Consider the following 21,929-nt stretch of genomic DNA (forward strand, 5'->3'; position numbering starts at 1 on the left):
TCAAAAGCTTTAACTAAGATGCCAAGGAAATGGCAGAAACTTTCTGACCTTTCCTAGAACCAGAAAAGACAACAAATAGACTGGAAGTCTTCCTGAAATCTTTAGTAGCTTCAGTCATGAAACCTAAAACTTTCATGCACATAGCCACAATCAAGAAACTCTTTGGTAAATTGATCTTCCAACCATGTCTTTGAAGAAACACTAGTTGATTCGTGTGAGATTTGGCAGAATGTAAAGATTGAGCTAGTACCAAGATATCGTTCAAATATGGAAACACTACAATAAACTGTTCTTTGATTACAGAAAGTAGGGCAAGGAAAACCTTTGAGAAAATTCTTGGAGCTGTCGCTAGACCAAATGGAAGAGCGACAAATTGGTAATGCTTGTCTAGAAAAGAAAAACTCAGAAACCGATAGTGGTCTGGATGAATCGGAATATGAAGATATGCATCCTGTAAGTCTATCGTGGACATATAATGACCTTGCTGAACAAAAGGCAGAATAGTCCTTATAGTTACTATTTTAAAAGTTGGCACTCTTACAAAACTATTCAAAATTTTCAGATCCAGAACTGGCCTGAATGAATTTTCTTTCTTTGGGACAATGAATAGATATGAATAAAACCCCAGACCCTGTTCTTGAAACGGGACTGGTATAATTACCCCTGAAAGCTCAAGATCTGAAACACACTTCAGAAAAAGCTGAGCCTTCACTGGATTTGCTGGGACGTGTGAGAGAAAAAAAAAATCTCACAGGATGTTTTACTCCGAATCCTATTTGATACCCTTGAGAGACAAATACTCTGAATCGACTGATTTTGGACAGAATCTGACCAAATGTTTTGGAAAAATGTCAATCTGCCCCTCATTATCTGAGCTGAAATGAGGGCCGCACATTCATGCAGACTTGGGGGCTCTTAACTTGGTTTCTTAAAAAATCTTGGATTTATTCCAACTTGAAGGTTTCCAATTGGAACCAGATTCTTTGGGGGAAGGATTGGCCATCTGTTCCTTATTCTGTCGAAAAGAACGAAAACAATTAGAAGCTTTAGATTTACCCTTAGATCTTTTCTCCTGAGGCAAAAAACTACCTTCCCCCCAGTGACAGTTGAAATAATTGAATCCAACTGAGAACCAAATAAATTGTTACCTTGGAAAGAAAGAGATAGTAATCTAGACTTAGATACCATGTCAGCATTTCAATATTTAAGCCACAAAGCTCTTCTAGCTAAAATAGCGAAAGACATAGATTTAACATCAGTTTTGATGATATCAAAAATAGCATCACAGATAAAATGATTAGCATGTTGAAGCAAGCGAACAATGCTAGACAAATCAGAATCTGTTTCCTGTTGCGCTAAGCTTTCCAACCAAAAATGTTGATGCATCTGCAACATAAGCCATGGATATAGCAGGCCTAAGAATATAGCCAGAAAATATAGACGCTTTACTTAGATAAGATTCAAGTTTCCTATATAAAAGGATCCTTAAAAGAAGTACAATCTTCCAAAGGAATAGTAGTACATTTGGCAAGAGTAGAAATAGCCCCATCAACTTTGGGGATTTTTTCCCAAAACTCCAATCTAGCTGCTGGCAAAGGATACAACTTCTTAAACCTAGAAGAAGGAATAAAAGAAGTACCAGGCCTAATCCATTCCTTAGAAATCATATCAGAAATAGCATCAGGAACTGGAAAAACCTCTGGAGTAACCACAGGACAGACAGAATTTAAACGTTTACTAATTTTAGTATCAAGAGGACAAGATTCCTCAATATCCAAAGTAACCAACACTTCTTTTAATAGATATATACTCCATAGATTTGTCAGTGTCAATATCTGAGGTAGGATCTTCTGAATCAGATAGATCCTCATCAGAGGAGGATAATTCAGTATGTTGTCGGTCATTTGAAATTTCATCAATCTTATGAGAAGTTTTAAAAGACCTTTTACGTTTATTAGAAGGCGGAATAGCAGACAAAGCCTTCTGAATCACATCAGCAATAAAATATTTAATATTCACAGGGATATCATGTACATCAGATGTTGAAGGCACAACAGGCATTGTACTAGTACTGATGGATACATTCTCTGCATGCAAAAGCTTGTCATGACAACTGTTACATACTACAGCTGGAGATATAATCTCCACAAACTTACAACAGATACACTTAGCTTTGGTAGAACTTATCAGGCAGCAGGATTCCAACAGAGGTATATATAATATAATATAAAATTTCCTATGGCAGTTTCAGGAATGGGAAAAAGGCATATAGGAAGTGAGGTTTAAATAATTAAATTATTTTGCGCCAAGAATGACGCACAACACAAATGAAATATTTTGGAGCTAACGACAACCGGAAATGACGCAACTCGCGTCATGACAGATGCAACCTTGTGCAAAGAAACCTGGTGTCAACTAAGACGCCGGAAATTACGATGTTGCGTCACCGAACATACCTTCGCGCCAAACATTCTTGCGCCAAGAATAACGCAATAAATATCAGCATTTTGCGACCTCGCAAGCTTAATTTTGCCTGCAAAATTTAATGAAAAAGCAGTCAATTTTGAAGAAAAGAATATAACCTAGGTAGAAAAATTACTTCCTAAATATGTTTCCCAATTTGAAACTGATAGTCTACAAAAGGAAATATACATAAACCTGACTCATGGAAAATATAAGTACAATACATATATTTAAAACTTTATATTAATACATAAAGTGCCAAACCATAGCTGAGAGTGTCTTAAGTAATGAAAACATACTTACCGAAAGACACCCATCCACATATAGCAGATAGCCAAACCAGTACTGAAACAGTATCAGTAGAGGTAATGGAATATGAGAGTATATCGTCGATCTGAAAAGGAAGGTAGGAGATGAATCTCTACGACCGATAACAGAGAACCTTTGAAAAGATTTCCTGTGAGGAAAACCATAGAATCAATAGGTGATACTCTCTTGACATCCCTCTGACAAACACTGTACTCTGAGAGGAATCGGGCTTCAAAATGCTGAGAAGAGCATATCACAGAAGAAAATCAAGCACAAACTTACTTCACCACCTCCATAGGGAGGCAAAGTTTATAAAACTGAATTGTGGGTGTGGTGAGGGGTGTATTTATAGGCATTTTGAGGTTTGGGAAACCTTGCCCCGTCTGGTAGGATTGTATATCTCATACGTCACTAGCTCATGGACTCTTGCCAATTACATGAAAGAAATGTAAATGCCCATAGATGAATGACATCTTTGAATAGAAAAATATTTGCAATTTACAGTACATGTATTGGCAAAAATGCTTCTAGTAAAAGTTATCAGTGATAACTTAATAGAAGCATTTTTCAACTCTTGCCTCTCTGAGCAAGTGCTGTGCTTAAAATGCTTGTGCACGATGCATACTTAAATACACTTTTGCTATAGCTTTTATTACAGGCATTTTTGCTAGCACATATATATTACAAAAATGCTTCTATTTAAAACTTAAAGTGGTGGATTTAGGAGGCGCTATATAAGCTGTAGGATATATAGATATGAGTTAACAGTATCGTTATCAGCCCTAGAAAATCCTATTAAAACAAAGTGTCCGTTAATATAAATATATATATATAAATACAATAATTAATATCAAAGTAAAATCAAAGTGAAATTTAATGAAGTTGTGATAATTCAATAAAATACAAACTATCGATGCTAAATCAGAGTTACCGTTAAAAAATCGAATCAGCAGATAAAATTCATAAATTACATATAACACTCAAACATACATAAAACAAAACCGGTTAAATCATTCACACTTCATACCGCATATCAGATTCTTGACATCAAAGACACAATATATAGCTGTTGGAGAACACCAAAATAGCTGGTGTTCTAATCTCACTGTCTTTTATGGGGATCCCCAAAAATTTTTTTTCAGAATGACACTGTGGGTTAGAGTAAATACTCCAAATCTAAGACGTTTGGGTAAGTGCCCCCGAAAGAAGCCGTTAAACCTTCAGTCACTCTCTATTTGAAATAGAGCCCAAGGTGGTGTAAGTCCCTTCCTTGCCGTTCTCTCAGTAGTATAGGCAGTCAAATATACTGAACAGAGCCGGGAGGCTCTCTTACCTCCTTTCAAGTGTCTGCCAACGGTCTCCCTACCTGGCCCGACACTCCGGTTATTCCTTCGGATATCAGTCAGCGAAAGTCCCGTGAGTGACGTCACCCGGTTTCCGGATTCTAGGTGACCACTTGCGCAAGTGTTTGTTTCCACGGTTGTATCCACAAAATATCCTCTGCACTTCAGTACACCAGGGTACGCAGAGTTCGGTTCAGCTTTGCTTGTTAAATATCCACAAACGATAGCAGGTAAGTCCTCTACGCGTTTCAACCCCTTTCGGGGTCTTTTTCAAGATGCCACTTCCTGCAATCTCTGTCCTTAAACCCACTCTCTGCACAGGTGATTCGCTACCGCTTCTGCACCTTTCTTGCAGGTAAGTACTTCCAATACCTTGTTCATCCACAAAGTTGCTTTATTCTGAATATCAGGTTACAGCAGATGAATGAATGGTTAAAGTATTTTGCGGTCAAAATATGATACTGATCGTAGCTTGCAATGTATTAACATGAGTGCTTGTTACATGAGCCTCATGTATTTTGTGGATACAACCGTGGAAACAAACACTTGCGCAAGTGGTCACCTAGGATCCGGAAACCGGGTGACGTCACTCACAGGACTTCCGCTGACTGATATCCGAAGGAATAGCCGGAGTGTCGGGCCAGGTAGGGAGACCGTTGGCAGACACTTGAAAGGAGGTAAGATACTACTGAGAGAACGGCAAGGAAGGGACTTACACCACCTTGGGCTCTATTTCAAATAGAGAGTGACTGAAGGTTTAACGGCTTCTTTCGGGGGCACTTACCCAAACGTCTTAGATTTGGAGTATTTATTCTAACCCACAGTGTCATTCTGAAAAAATTTTTTGGGGGATCCCCATAAAAGACAGCTATTTTGGTGTTCTCCAACAGCTATATATTGTGTCTTTGATGTCAAGAATTTGATATGCGGTATGAAGTGTGAATGATTTAACCGGTTTTGTTTTATGTATGTTTGAGTGTTATATGTAATTTATGAATTTTATCTGCTGATTCGATTTTTTAACGGTAACTCTGATTTAGCATCGATAGTTTGTATTTTATTGAATTATCACAACTTCATTAAATTTCACTTTGATTTTACTTTGATATTAATTATTGTATTTATATATATATTTATATTAACGGACACTTTGTTTTAATAGGATTTTCTAGGGCTGATAACGATACTGTTAACTCATATCTATATATCCTACAGCTTATATAGCGCCTCCTATATCCACCACTTTATGATTTGTATTTTTTGAATTGTCTGGGGAGGAGACAATTACCATAGTGAGGCTAAGTAGGTTTTTGGTCTAGCGCTGTACCCTATCCTTGTTTGTTCTATTTAAAACTGAAATGCATCCACGTGGAGTCCAATTTTGGCTGAAATGCCCTTTTAAAACGTTAGTACCTTAGTATTGGCCTTTGTGTGTTGAGAGATAAAGCATTGTAAGATATGGAGGTCTGCCCTTCCTGCAGGTTTATCCTATCTAAATTGACATGGAGTGTGGTTTCAAATGAACAAAAACATTTAAAATAGAAAAATAAACTCAACACACTAAAGCTGGTATAACTAACTGGAAACAAATTAAGTGAAAAACATTTTTGCCTTAGAAACAAAAACAGCATTTCTTTAACCAGATTAACTAATGTGACCAAGTTAAAAAGGGACAGTCTACTCCAGAATTTTTATTGTGTAAAAAGATAATCCTTTTATTATCATCGATTCCCCAGTTTTGCATAACACGGTTATATTAATATACTTTTTAACTCTGTGATTACCTTGTATCTAAGCCTCTGCAGACTGCCCCCTTATTTTAGTTCTTATAACAGATTTGCATTTTAGCCGATCAGTGCCCTCTCATAAGTAACGCCACAGGCATGAGCACAATGTTATCTATATGGCACATATGAACTCACAGCCTCTTGCTGTGAAAATTGTCAAATGCATTCAGATTAAGAGGCAACCTTCTAAGGCTTAGGAATTAGCATAGGAGCCTACCTAGGTTTAGCTTTCAATTAAGAATACCAAGAGAACAAAGCAAATTTATGATAAAAGTAAATTGGAAAGTTGTTTAAAAAAAATGCCCTATCTGAATCATGAAAGTTTAATTTTGACTAGACTACCCCTTTAAAAGGATATAAAAAAGTCTGTGTCATTGTTGTAATAAGAAAATAGCACTAAGAAGTGGGCTATACTTAAAAGAAAGCATTGCCATGTGTATTATTCATCATTTTAAAATGGATTTACCTTTTATTTAAAAAATTTTACTTAATTTGTGCAGGGTTTATTACTTCTGTCAAAGCCCCACAAGGGGGCTGCAGTCTCTACATGAAGGCAAGATAGTAGTTTTTCCTTTGAAATGTTGCTAGGGGACATCTAATCTAGCTGCAAATCAGTTTATTGCCCATGTTGAGTAGAGGATGTTTGCTGCAAAAATCATGTAACAATTAAACTTAAGTTCTGCAATGTCTGCTTGCTTATATATCTGTAGGCAGTAACTTATTGAGCAAGAAAACAAGTTGTTTACTATTTTTAACACAATCTGTTTCTTTTTCTATTTACTTTGATTTAACGTGTTTTCTACTAAAGGAACACTGTTTCATATCTCTTTAAAAATACTCAATTCATTTAAAAAATGTAATTCTAACACAAAATAGATTATTTACTTCCCTTCACTGTGGCAGGGCAATTTTACATAGGATTATAGACAACTTGCATAAAAAGTTTAAAATGCCTTTATATTTGCATAGTTTGGCGGGTTCAGATACCAGGAAATGACACAAAAATTTGGTATTGTAAAACTGACTTGAAAGAGAATTCCTTTAAATGCGTTTCTGTGCTTTACATGTTATGTTGCGAGAGGCTTGTGACACCGGATTCTAAATTACCCAAATTTTCTTTGTATGTAAAACCTACGTGCAGTTACGTTTTTAGTTATAAATACAGACATCCCCACAAAGATTAAACTAACTGGAGTTGCAAAATGTAATGTAATCAAATGTACTTTGTTCTATTGGTAACCTTTGTTGAAAGGTAGGCAGGCTCAGGGGTATGCATGTGTCTGAAGCCCTATATGGCAGCAGTATTACAATAATGCAAACACTGCTGCCATCTAGTCCTCAAAAGCATCCTTGTAAAACTCCTGCCATCAAGACAACAAATTAAATTTAATAACAGAAATCAATCAGAAACTTTTATTATTATTATTATTATTATTATTATATGCTCTATTTGAACCACACACAAAAAAAATAGATTTCAAAACCTAGGCAGGGAACCACAGGCAACATTTAAAAACATTCCAATTTACTTCTATTATCTAATTTGCTTCATTGGTTAGATACCCTTTGTTGAAGAAATAGCTAAGCACATGGGTGAGTCAATCACACAAGGCATCTATGTGCAGCCACCAATCAGCAGCTGAGCGTATTTAGATATTGTGTTTCAACAAAGGATATCAAGGGAATGAAGCAAACTAGATCATAGAAGTAAAGTGGAAAGTTGTTTAAAATGACAGTATACACCAATTTCCATATAACTGCATGTAATAGACACTACTATAAAGAATAAAATGCACAGAAACTGATATAAAAATCCAGTATAAAACTGTTTAAAAACTTACTTAGAAGCTCTCAGTTTAGCTCTGTTGAAAAGGTAGCTGGAAAGCCCACTGCAAGTGGCAAATAAGTCACTCCCCCCCTCCCCCTTCTTTTGCATATGAAAAGACCCTTTACACAAACAGGAGCAAGCTGGAGTAGGTATCTGAGGGTATTCTCAAAACTTTGGGGCTTGGTTAGGAGTCTGAAAATCAGAGCAATGTTATTTAAAAATAAGCAAAACTATACTTTTTAAAAAAAACAAAACAAAAAAAAACCTTTATCAGCTATATAAATAGATCATCTACAAAACATTTATGCAAAGAAAAAATGAGTGTATAATGTTCCTTTAAACTGCAGGTTCTTTCTAAATCATGAAAGAAAACATTTGGGTGTCCTTGACGGCTCAGAGCCGTCGCTAGCACTCAACTACCTTTTTTGCAATCTGGGGGCTCCCACCCTCTCCTACCCCGGCGATCGGGCCTACATAGTGACAGGCATCTCCGGGGCTTCCTGTTACGTGCAGTGACGTCACGCGCAATTACGTGATGACGTCACCGTGCAACTTTATTTAAAATTGTCAATACAAAAGTATAGGGAAAGGGGGCATGCTGCTTAGAAACCTGTATCTCAGGGATCTAAGTAGCTACAGACCCCCAAGACCCCCCATTGGAAAGGTAATCGCCTAACCTTTCCAATGGTATAAGTAATGGGGATCGGGGGGGGGGGGGGAGTCAAAAACTTTTTTTTAGAAAATAGTAAAAAAACAGAAAAATGAAAATTTATGCTTACCTGATAAATTTGTTTCTTTTTAGACACGATGAGTCCACGGATCATCTTCATTACTTATGGGATATTCACCTCCTGGTCAGCAGGAGGAGGCAAAGAGCACCTCAGCAGAGCTGTTAAATAGCTCCTCCCTTCCCTCCCACTCCAGTCATTTGACCGAAGTTAGGAAGAGAAAGGAAAAGCCAAGGTGCAGAGGTGTCTGAAGTTTACAATAATTAACAACCTGTCTAAAAGAACAGGGTGGGAAGTGGACTCATCGTGTCTAAATAGAAACAAATTTATCAGGTAAGCATAAATTTTCTTTTCTTTTTAAAGACACAATGAGTTCACGGATCATCTTCATTACTTATGGGATACAATACCCAAGCTAGAGTACACAGATGATAAGGGAGGGACAAGACAGGAAACCTAAACAGAAGGCACCACTGCTTGAAGAACCCGTCTCCCAAAAGCTGCCTCAGCCGAGGCAAAAGTATCAAATTTATAGAATTTTGAAAAAGTGTGAAGAGAGGACCAAGTTGCAGCCTTGCAAATCTGTTACATAGAAGCTTCATTTTTGAATGCCCATGAGGAAGCAACAGCCCTAGTGGAATGAGCCGTAATTCTCTCAGGAGGCTGCTGTCCAGCAGTCTCATATGCAAAACGGATGATACTCTTCAGCCAAAAGGAAAGAGAGGTAGCCGTAGCTTTCTGACCCTTATGTTTTTCAGAGAAAAGTACAAACAAAGAAGAGGACTGACGAAAGTCCTTAGTCGCCTGTAAGTAAAATTTTAAAGCACGGACCACGTCCAAATTGTGCAGAAGATGTTATTTCTGAGAAGAAGGATTAGGACACAAGGAAGGAACAACAATCTCCTGATTAATTTTCCTGTCTGAAACATTAGGAAGAAAACCTAGTTTAGTACGTAAAACTACCTTATCTGAATGGAAAATAAGGTAAGGCGAAGTGAATTGCAACACCGAGAGCTCCGACACTCTACGAGCTGAGGAAATAGCAACAAGAAATAAAACTTTCCAAGATAACAACTTAATATCTAAGGAATGCATAGGCTCAAACGGAGCCCCTTGAAGAACTTTGAGAACTAAATTCAGACTCCATGGAGGAGTAACTAATTTGAACACAGGCCTGATCCTAACCAAGGCCTGACAAAATGATTGTACATCTAGGTCCTCTGCCAGACGTTTGTGCAACAAAACAGATAAGGCAGAGATCTGACCCTTTAGGGAACTTGTCGATAACCCCTTCTCCAAACCCTCTTGGAGAAAAGACAAAATTCTGGGAATCCTAACTCTACTCCATGAGTAGCCCTTGGAGTCACACAAATAGAGATATTTACGCCATATCTTATGGTAAATCTTTCTAGTAACAGGCTTACGCACCTGAATCAAGGTCTCTATGACCGAATCAGAAAAACCCCGCTTGGATAGGATTAAGCGTTCAATCTCCAAGCAGTCAGCTTCAGAGAAACTAGATTTGGGTGAAGGGCCCTTGAATGAGAAGGTCCTTCCTCAACGGAAGTTTCCAAGGTAGCAGAGATGACATGTCCACCAGATCTGCATACCAAATCCTGCGAGGCCAAGCAGGAGCAATGAGAATCACCGGTGCCCTCTCCTGCTTGATTCGAGCAATGACCCGAGTAAGAAGCTCAAACGGGGGAAATAGGTATGCAAGGTTGAAAGGCCAAGGAACCGCCAGAGCATCTATCAGTTCCGCCTGGGGATCCCTGGACCTCGACCCGTATCTCAGGAGCTTGGCATTCTGACGAGATGCCATGAAAGCCAACTCCGGCCGACCCCATTTGAGAATCAGTTTGGAGAACACTTCCGGATGGAGTTCACACTCTCCCGGATGAAAAGTCTGCCTGCTCAGAAAGTCCGCGTCCCAGTTGTCCACCCCTGGGATGTGGATCGCTGACAGCTGGCAAGAGTGGGCCTCCGCCTACCGGATTATTTTGGTTACCTCGGTCATCGCTAAGGAACTCCTCGTTCCTCCCTGATGATTGATGTAAGCCACTGACGTTATATTGTCCGACTGGAATCTGATGGGCCGAAGCCAACTGAGGCCAGACCAGAAGAGCATTGAAGATCGCCCTTAGTTCCAGGATGTTTATAGGAAGAACAGACTCTGCCCGATTCCAAACTCCCTGAGCCTTTAGGGAACCCCAGACAGCTCGCCACCCTAAAAGGCTGGCGTCTGTTGTCACAATCACCCAGGAAGGTCTGCAAAAGCAGGTTCCCTGGAATAGATGATATAGAGACAACCACCATTGAAGAGAGTCCCTCGTCTCCTGTTCCAGGGTTATTCTAAGAGACAAATCTGCATAATCTCCATTCCACTGCCTGAGCATGTTTAACTGCAGAGGCCTGAGGTGAAACTGAGCAGGATGATGTCCATTGCCGCCATCATCAGTCCGATTACTTCCATGCACTGAGCCACTGACGGCCGAGGATTGGACCGAAGGACTCGACAAGTATCTAGAATCTTTGATTTCCTGACCTCTGTCAGAAAAATCCTCATAGATACAGAATCGATTAGAGTTCCCAAGAAAGTCACCCTTGGCTTCAGAATTAAGGAACTCTTTTCCATATTTACCATCCACCCGTGAGTTCTCAGGAAGGATAACACAACGTCGGTATGAGATGTTGCTTGTTGACAAGATGGCGCCTGGATTAGAATATCGTCCAGATAAGGCGCCACAGCAATTCCCTGCGGTCTTAGAACCGCCAGCAGAGACCCCAGAATCTTTGTGAAAATTCTGGGTGCCGTGGCCAGACCAAAAGGAAGAGCCACGAACTGAAAGTGTTTGTCCAGAAAGGCAAACCTCAGGAACTTGTGATGATCTTTGTGGAAATTAACATAGATATGCATCCTTTAAATCCACTGTCGTTATAAATTGACCCTCCTGGATCAAGGGAAGAATGGTACGAATAGTTTCCATCTTGAATGATGGAACTCTGAGAAACTTGTTTAGACTCTTGAGTTCTAAGATGGGTCTGAAGGTTCCCCCTCCATTTTGGGAACTACAAACAGATTTGAATAAAACCCCTGCCTGGTTTGCAGATAATCCAAGAAATCTTCCTCGGGGAGGAAAATTTTTGAACTCCAGTTTGCATCCCTGAGACACTATTTCTATTGCCCAGGGATCCTGAACGTCCCGAACCCAAGCCTGAAAGTCTGCCCCCTACCAGATCCGGTCCCAGATCGGGGGCATGTCCTTCATGCTGTTTTGAATTCAGCAGCAGGTTTCTTGGATTGTTTACCCTTGTCCCAAGACTGGTTGGGTCTCCAAGTAGGCTTAGATTGTTCTGGTTTAGAGGAGGAAGAGAAAGAATTTCCCTTGAAATTTTGAAAGGAACGAAAATTACTCTGTCGTCCATTCTGTTTGTTTCTCTTATCCTGAGGAAGAAGATGACCCTTACCTCCAGTGATATCAGAAATAATTTCTGTCAGACCAGGTCCAAACAAGGTCTTTCCCTTGTAAGGAATTGCTAGAAGTTTAGACTTAGATGACACGTCCGCGGACCAAGGTTTTAACCATAAGGCTCTGCAGGCTAGGATAGAGAACCCTGAACTCTTAGCTGCCAACTTAGTAATTTGCAGAGAAGCATCCGTAATAAAAGAATTGGCTAACTTCAGAGCTTTTATCCTATCTTGAATCTGCTCTAAGGAACTCTCAGTCTTGAGAGACTCTGACAGAGCATCAAACCAATAAGCTGCTGAACTAGTGACAGTAGCAATGCACGCAGCTGGCTGTAATAGCAGACCCTGGTGAACATAAATCTTTTTAAAAAGACCCTCTAACTTCTTGTCCATAGGATTTTTAAAAGCACAACTATCCTCAATGGGAATAGTAGTTCGCTTGGCTAAGGTGGAGATAGCCCCTTCCACCTTAGGGACCGTCTGCCAAGCTTCCCTGACAGCGTCAGCTATAGGAAACATCTTTTTGAAAAGAGGAGATGGAGAGAAGGGAATACCTGGTCTCTCCCATTCCTTGGAAACAATCTCCGAAGCATGCTTCGGCACTGGAAAAACGTCTGAGTAAGAAGGAACTTCAAAATATCTATCCAATTTACTCGACTTCGCAGGAGCGACCACTACTGTAGAATCACACAGTCGTCTAAAGTAACCAAAACCTCCCTGAGTAACAGGCGGAGGTGTTCTAGTTTAAACCTGAAAGATACAACCTCTGAATCAGTCAAAGGTAATGAACTTTCTGAGTCTGAAATTTCACCTTCTGATAGAACCTCAATACCCTCCATCTCAGTTCCCTGAGAGGGTACATCCGAGATTGCCACCATTGCGTCAGAAACCTCACTGACAACATGGTTGTCTTTCCTCTTACGCTTGCCCTGAAGCATAGGAAAAGCAGACAACGCATCAGAAATTGTGGAAGACATAAGCGCAGCTATGTCTTTTAAGGTAACTTCAGCAGGCGCTAGAGCATAAGTACAGGGCACTGCTTGTGCGGGCGTTAAAGATTGGGATGCTTGGGGAGAATGCTGCGGCATACTCTGACTCTCATCATTAGACTCCTGAGAAGCATCCGCCTTTGTGAAATTTTGCTCATGAAAAATCTTATCCCTATAACTTAAAGCCCTCTCAATACATGACAGAAAGGGATTGGTGGTTCCACATTTGCATCCAAACACATGGAGCAAGTAACATTTTCCACGGCTCCCATGTCCATACTTTTTTTTTTTTAAAAAACGTTACTGTCTCTTTAAAATTTAAAAAGGAAGAACTTTTACTACTACATGAGAATATGTGCTCAAGTAAAGGGGCAAAATATAATCAAATTACTCAATATCAAAAAATTTAATGACAGAGGAAAAAACGTTACTGTGTCTTTAAACTTTAAAAGATAACCTTTTTTACTGTAATATGCAAAACGTGTCCCAGTAGCTAAAAAGAACAAAATTCGGACACCCCTACACCCCAGCAACTCTGCTGAGGTGCCTACCTGCTAAACGGACTCACTCCCTGGACTCTTAGAGCTTGAATGATCCGGATGTGCAAGGACTCAAAAGCGCTATAACCACCTGCTTAATCTGTAAATAAACCATGCGGTTTTAGAGCCACAATGTGCCGACGCCTTCCACTCTTGCAGGCTATGGCAGCTATAGACGGCTGAAAGTTGCGCAGTTACTCTTAGGAAGCGCGTGAATGGATAGCCCCGCTCATCGTGGGCGTCACAGTTAAACCACATAACCCGATCGGTTTAGAAGTGTTATACTAAGCCGATAGGAAAATAACCACCAGTATTGTAAAACGAGCTCCCCAGCCCCAGTGTCTGTACTTATGGCTGTCCTTTACCCTCTAAACATGAGAGATAGATGTCCCAACACAAGGATCTCAGTATCTGAGCCTTATGCAATATGCAATAATTTAAAGTGCCCCCTTTCTTTCTCTGAAATTACTGATCCCAGAATAAAAAACAAAGTGAGCACTTACCTTTGTATTCTGCCCGACAGCAGGGCAGCTCAGCAGGTTTAGGAGGTCCTCTCCCTCCCATAGCCCTGTGAAATAAGATACGCCTGAGTTAAATGTGCTTAGGCTATCAGGAGAAGGGTAGCATAAATGTATAGGAGGCGCAGTGAGAATTATGTCCCACCAGTTCCTATTCCTCTAAAGCCACCAAAAGCTCTACTGAAGAGACTGTTATGGACTACGGCTACACCCTAGAACAAAGCAGCACTCTCTGGCACTACTTTAAAATAATAAACTCTTGATTGAAGAATCTTTTACTAACACCTAACTTTACCTCTTCCTAGCACTAACGTATGCAAAGAGAATGACTGGAGTGGGAGGGAAGGGAGGAGCTATTTAACAGCTCTGCTGTGGTGCTCTTTGCCTCCTCCTGCTGACCAGGAGGTGAATATCCCATAAGTAATGAAAATGATCCGTGGACTCCATTGTGTCTTTGAAAAGAAATATTAAATTCAGCTTAGCACTCAAAAGGGTTAAAGCAGATAATTTATGGGAGTCTTGAGATGCTAATTTTTAATGGACAAATTATATTGGGAAACTTGTATAGCATTTCCTAGCATTCATTTCTCAATCTATTGGTACAGTGGTACTGAAGTGACCCTTTATTTACCTCATGTATTTTCTCTACTTCTGAGGTGTTTTTCCTAAAACACAGTTGTTTATTTTCCCTTTCAAAAGTTGATCACATCTTGGCTATCCTTAAGGCCTGGCCTTGTAATTATCTTTTTCTGTGAGACAAATTTTGACCAAGTTGGCTTTACCCCTATGTGTTGTATCTTTGAAAGATAATTGAACCTTGATGATAATGGTTATAGTTTCTCTCCTCAAGGTGCTTTGATCAAAGTGGTCTGCAGAACTAAATTATTTTCTTCCACAATTTATCGTCCTTTGTACCCACTGAAGCTAAATGTGTGTTAGTTTTGTTTTTAAAGAATATGTCTAGAGTACAATCTTTTTATACTTTTAGTTAACTTATTTATTTTTGCTAAAGGTTTCTTAAATTCATTGGAACTGCATAATCAACTTGAGCATATTAAAAAGACAAGGCAATAGCAACAGCTTGGAGCAGATTATTTTCTCTGACTCATATACATATACGCAACAATCTCTTGCACATGCTCAACAGCAGCCCGTGGCACAAAGTATGCATATAAAACAACCTGCACATTGTGTTAATAGAAGTACATTTGAAAGTCTCTTATAACAACTTGCTATGGCTGAATCATGAAAGTTTTATTTTGACTTTAGAGACCCTTTCAATTACATTTTGGCCAGAAGGATCCACTGACTTGTCCTTACAGGAATAGATTTATATTTTGTTCCCACTGAGTTAGCTAGCCACTGTCTCCTATTGTTTTGGTACAATTTCTTACCCATCACCACCTAAGTTTCTACAGTGTTGAACTTGAATTGCAAGAAATGATAGATATAGAAGCAAGAAAAACAAATGTTTACATTGAGTAGTGTCAGACATAAACGAGTATTAAAATGGAATTCCTTACCTTGAGTAAGCATGGTGACAGTCACAGGTTGAGAAATCTTACTAGCCACCACTTGCAGCTCCTGGCCAGGATAAGACACAAACGCCTTGACACGACAGCTGTAAGCTCCTACGTCTCCTGGCTGAGCAGAATGTATCCGGAGACGGAAAGATCCAGGATGGGGTCCAAGCTTTTCCAGAGAGATGTGCCTCATGCCCACATCTGCCCCTGCATAATTCTCACCCAAAGATACAACCCCATCAGTGGAAATTGCTGCCACAAGTTGCTCACGAGAATCTTGTAAAGAAATTACCAGCCAGTCTACAGAAAACAATACATCAGGAGGAGGTGGAACCACAGTGGACACATTGCAGAAAACCTCCAATGTTTCTCCAGAACGAACATGAAGTTCGCGAGGCCGTGAGGACACCTTCAGCTGGCTCTCTAGATTGGAAAATATTATTAAATGCTTAGGGAAAACACTGCAGATTAACCAGAGAAATTACATAATACAAATCCATAAATCTTCCACTTATTGGGTAGAGGTCTCTTATTGAGCACTTATTTTTACCACTTCTCCTCTTTACTACCCCATTACAACTTCTCATATCTACGTGCTCAATATCACTGATTTCCTATTACTATGTCCCCATGTTATCATCATCATGTATTTGTAGAGCGCCAACAGATTCTGCAGCGTTAATCCAAGTGAGTAGTATTGCAAACAGCGCCTGAACAAAACCTCACATTAATGGGACAAAAAGAGCCAAATTTTTTTATTTCATGATTCATATAAAACATACAATTTCAAACAACTTTCCAGTTTACTCCCATTATCAAATTTGCTTTATTTTCTGGTATCCTTTGTTGAAGGAGCAGAAATCCACTACTGGGAGCTAGCTGAACATCTGGTGAACCAATGACAATAAGCATATGTGCAGCAACCGATTGGCAGGTAGCCCCCAGTAGTGCGTTGCTACTCCTCAGCCTACCTACCTGCTTTTCAACAAAAGATACCAAGAGAACAAGAAGTAAACTGGAAAGTTGTTTAAAATTGCCTGTTCTATCTGAATCATTAAAAGTTTAATTTTAACATTATGGTCCCTTTAAAGTGAAAGTCAATCCTATTGTTTTATAAACGCTAGGATTGACTATTGAAACAAATTAAGGGGACTTTCATTCATGAAGTATAAGATACTTCATGTAGAAAGCTCCTTTATTTGTTTCCAATGATCGCCGGTTTTAGCTGCTACAGCAGCCCACGGCACGGCTATTGGCTAAGAGGTGAAAACGTCACCACTTAGCAAAAAAATGTTTTAGCCATGGGCTGCTGTAGCAGCTAAGAACAGCGATTGATTGAATCAAATAAAGGAGTTTTCTACATGAAGTATCATATACTTCATGAATGAAAAATCGAAGAGAGATCGAAGCAAATTAGATAATAGGAGTAAATTGAAATTTTTTTTTTTTTTTTAAACTGCATGCTCTATCTGAATTATCAAAGTTTAATTTTAAATGTATTGTCCATTTAATAAGCAATGCTAATTGGACACTGGAATGTGAAACACCATCTTTTTTTCAGGTCTTTATAGGAATCAACATTAATTAATTTTCACCTTTATTATATGTATTAAAGCAGAATCATAAATTGTAATAATTCCTCACCTATTGTTTGGACAGTAACCTGAGCAAGTACAGATCTTTTCTCAGTGATTTTTTGCCAGCTCCCGTCGGGGTCTTGGATCCACTGTGCAGCTGTACAGTGGTATGTGCCCGCATCCTGCGGGAGAGCACGAGCGATAATCATTTTATAGGCACTACTGTCCGATTTCTCTACTCGCACCTCTCCCTTCTGGAATCGCTGACTATACACCTGGGTTGATGCTGGTATCACACTGAAATCTCGTTGAACAGAAATTATTTCTTGGAGGGTCTGACGACCAACCGGTGCATCGGGTGCAGTAACCCCAAACGAAACAGAGAGATGCGTATGTTGCAATGACTCAGACAATGCTGAGCAAGACAAATGAAGTTCACGTCCTTCAGTCAGTGTTAACTGCAGAGGGGGTGCAGCCGAGAGACGGCCTTTATGCACAGACTTGGCAGATACCTGTAGACTGTCTGGAATAACTGATAGAAACAAAAAATATTATTATTATTAATTATACATAATGCAGTTTACCAAATATATAATAATAACTGCGTCACGTTATTACTAATTCCTCTACTGACTGTTTCCTTATTGTCACAATATACTTTTGTCAAAGTTATTGTATTAAATTTCCCCAATTATGTAGATAGTTCTGTAAATGTCACTGAACGTGACCAGGTTATTATGCAGATTATATAGAGTATAGTCGAGGGCTTGACAAACCCATGAGCCAGGGAGCCACTGGGTCCTAGAATTTTACCCCTGGCTCCTATCTTTTTGGGTTATTCTCCATATATCTATGTACAAATACCACTGTCTGGCTCCTAAATTAAACAGATTTGTCAACCCTGGAGTGTGTATATATATATATAAAAAATGCAGAAATGTTGACATTAAAATAAGGTATACTTAAAGAGACACTACACTCTAAATGAGCTCCCCCATACAAATTATTTGGCATATTAAAAATAAAAAAAATAAAAAAAAAAATGAGTGCATACATTTGTTTCATTATATGTGGCTTTTGCTGGAAATTACTTCAAAGGTAAATTAAGGGGGATTGGAGAGGGGGTGATTATGAAACTAGACTATTAAGAAAAGAAGCAGAAATTATATACAATTTTAATGCGTTATATCCATATGGACTGAATTCCGAAATAGAGATTGCACCTTTTTTATAACCAATTTTTAATAAATAATTTCTTTTAGAAGAAATGGGATTTGTTTTAAATCGTTTTTTTGATAAATTTTTCTTAATTTTTGATAATTGAAAGTTTTTTAAATAATATATATATTGATATCTAGTTTTTATAAATCAAATTATTTTATTTTATTAAATTATTGTTATGCCCTGTATTACCCATTGATCAGAATAGATACTATTATAATTAATATCCCTGTCAGTGTAATTGATATTATATTGAATTGATTTTAGAAGATATTATGTAAATATACTTTTTTGAGTTGTTAATAAAAGTAATGAAATTCTAAGACCCAACATTTTAGGACCCCTTTTTTCTATTGAATAATATCGATAGTAGCAATAGAATAAATTTTACACACAGAAATAATCATGGAGGTTGAACAACACATGAGGTTGCCACTCGAAAAGAAACAGAGACACAATGAGAAAGGAAACAGTCAATCTTAATGACCCACCGGAAGTTGCAGGTGTATTTAAGGCATAGGTGAGCAGAACACAGTATCTTGAAAAAGCCCCGTCTGTAAGGGGTGAAACGCGTAGAAATACTGTGGAAAAACTGTGGATCTATTCGGAGAAATTGGAAAACGTAAGCCCGGACCTGTCTCCACTCTGCGTACCAAAGTACTAAGTGCAGAGAGTGAGTAAAGGGCTTTGGAGAAGAGACGGACACTATCTATAATACTTGCGCAAGTATTCCACTCACCATATAGGAGTTGACAAGCAGATCGGACCCGGTGACGTCAGGCGCTTTGCTAGCAGCGCGAGAACTCCCGGGGAAAGAACAAGCCGCAAACCGAAATACCGGACTAATCCGCAGGTGAGAGCTCTGTACCTGGAGACAAGTGCTACACCAAGGCGGTAAGACTACAACTATATCATCTTTGCCAACGGAAGTTTTAAGTGATAAATGTGCACATACATCTAAGTATCTATCTTTCACTATCGTAATATTTTCTGCTCAAAGCACCTTTGCCTGAGTTGTATCAAATAGAAACAAAAGTGCAAGAATTAATTAACTGTGGGAAAAAAACCCCTTAAGGAAATAATTGACTGTGGAAAAATCACCTCTAAAGAAAGGATTGTTTGGAGAAATTAGACACCAACTGAGTGTAAATTAAGGGTAAAATCTTTTTACAAAAAGAGATCTGTGTGTAGAAACACCCGATATATGTTTAGATTCTAAACTCTATCTGGAGACCGATTAACCCAAAAAGACAGTTTTTAAGTAATTTGTTATATATCATTTTTTATACATCATTTTTATATTTATCTTTTTACCAAAGGGTCTATATATTAATTCATGAATTGTTTAAACCTGCTTTTGAATGAGTGTGTATTCTGAATGAGTTGTGATTGAATCGTATAGATTTTAAAGTGCTATTATATGTGGTTGTTATTCTTTTTATTTTTTAGCATCTGAATAAATTGTTTATTATTCTATATATTTACAGATTGTCTCAAGTGTATTCTTATAGTGTATCGTAGTGTAGTATTGAGTCTTTTTCCCATAGCTTATAGCGCCATCTACAAACCATATTGGAAATTACTTCACAAATATTGTGCCATTTCCAACGCTCCAGGGAGGCTGAGGTACAAGCTCGACTTACTACATAGTGATTGTGTAGATCAGCGCAGGAGCTCATGTAGTAAATCAAGCCCACAGCAAAGATAAATATGTTTAAAAAGGCTTTGGATTGCTGTGACAAACAAAATTAAAATTTTAAATAGTTATAAAATATTTATTTTGTAAGGATTTCTCTCTCTTTCAAGCAAAGGAGATTAGTTTTAACAAATGATGACCAAGAGAAATAAATAAATATCACAACAGAATTATATTGGAATATTTTTTATCTTTTTTTTAATCTTACTAATTTTCTGAATCATTTAAGTTTACATTTAGACTTCCATGTTGCTTTAATTGTTCTACACCAGAATCATCATATCCAGGTTGCATCAAAAATGCAAAATACAGTTGTGTTTGAACTAAGAGCATGTGATATATTTTGTGGTTTCCATAATCTAATTCCCAGTGAGAGAGCAGAAGATGAATATTACATTTTCTGCAGTCTATAATACAATGGAGCATTATGCTTATCTTGCTAGATTTCATACATTATAATGTATGTGGTGCAACCACAAACAGGACACAAGTTTGTACCACTCTAATCTATTTGTACAAATTGCTCACCGTCAACAAATGACTAAGGGCCAGATTATGAGAGGAGCGCAAGCGATATTGGGTTCTCGCAATTGTTTGTGCGCAGGTTATATTGCGATGGCATTACAAGTTGAAATTAAACACGATCGCTAGAGCACAATCACAATTTACGTTAGAATGATTACAGTGCCCTCAGAGCTGTGGTTAACTGTTTCTCAAAACAAAAAACACATCAAAAATACATTACAAAGTACACTTACACTCATGACAACACCATCTAATGAAAATTATTTTTTACAAAAAAGATATATGGGCTCAAAGATATGGGATCTCAGGTGTTAGAATTAAAAAAGCAGCCAAAGGGCTTTAACATAGGCATACATGCATATCTCTAAATATGTATATGTATTTACAGACATATATTCACATATAAACACATAAAAAGATATGTACACATATATCAACATGTATAGATGTGCATTAGAGCCCTTTGCAGTAAACTAGATGAAAACATGAAAAATCATATTTATGCAATATTCATATTTAATAAAGGTTTTAACTATGTATTTACTGTAAATATTTCACATTTCAATGTTCTGCTAACAGGGGCATATGTTCTAAGTATTCATAAATATATTTATTCCTGTATACATCTGTATATATCTTGACCTATATATAATCATGTATATTTATAGATATAAATTGTACCAAAATAAATACACATATACATAAAAATATATAATAAATTCTGCAATGTCAGGTTAAGGTGCACATTAGAATATGCGATCAGGTTTGCACGCGAGTGGGGTGTTGCGTGAAAACTTTTTATACTTTCAACTCGCAATACCAGCGCAACCCGACATGGACAAAAAGCGCAATTAGTGCTATAGTGAAAGTGCTAAAAAGCGCTCCACTTGTAATCTAGCCCTAAACTGGTAATAAATGAAAATGATGCAGCTAGCAACAGGTGTAAACGCACATTAGTGTGGACAGAGTTACAAAAGAATTAGCTAGCTGTCAGAGAATGAATGAAAATGGTACTAGATGTGTAATAATGGCGTGGCCAAGGTCAGTACCTTGCAAATTGACTTTGTCGCTGTAAGATCCATAGTAATTTGCATCTGTAGTCGGCGTGTAGCACTCAAATACACCAGCATCTTCTTGACGCAGGCGTTTGATACGAAGCTCCACACTGTCTCCACTCACACGATGAATGTAGATCTCTCCGCTCTTTACACGATCAGCAAACAGAGCATAAGAGAAGTTTGGATCTTTTGTGCTGACAATGGAGATGGAGTTAGCTGGAGAATCTGGTCGGTACATGAACCACTCAAAGTTCTGTAAAGCTGGACCCTCGTATCTGCTCACATTACACGGAATGGAGATTGAGGTGCCCTCCACACGAAATAATGGTCCGGCAGGAACTTTCACCTCCCGTGAA

The 21,929-nt window shown here is 38.4% G+C and overlaps 1 protein-coding gene across 1 annotated transcript in view; it reads right to left on the reverse strand.

Moving 5' to 3' along the window:
- Positions 1-21,929, reverse strand: part of IGSF8 (immunoglobulin superfamily member 8) — a 35,638-nt gene that overhangs the window by 5,276 nt on the left and 8,433 nt on the right. Inside the window, exons 2-4 of the mRNA XM_053703128.1 lie at positions 21,565-21,929; positions 17,141-17,605; positions 15,497-15,919 (exon numbers count right to left, since the gene is read on the reverse strand). The exon at positions 21,565-21,929 is cut by the window's right edge and continues 10 nt beyond it. Of these exons, the coding sequence (XP_053559103.1) occupies positions 15,497-15,919; positions 17,141-17,605; positions 21,565-21,929 (1,253 nt within the window). The remainder of the gene's footprint in view (positions 1-15,496; positions 15,920-17,140; positions 17,606-21,564) is intronic.

This window comes from Bombina bombina, chromosome 1 (assembly GCF_027579735.1).
Source record: "Bombina bombina isolate aBomBom1 chromosome 1, aBomBom1.pri, whole genome shotgun sequence".
Classification (NCBI taxonomy): Eukaryota; Metazoa; Chordata; class Amphibia; order Anura; family Bombinatoridae; genus Bombina; species Bombina bombina.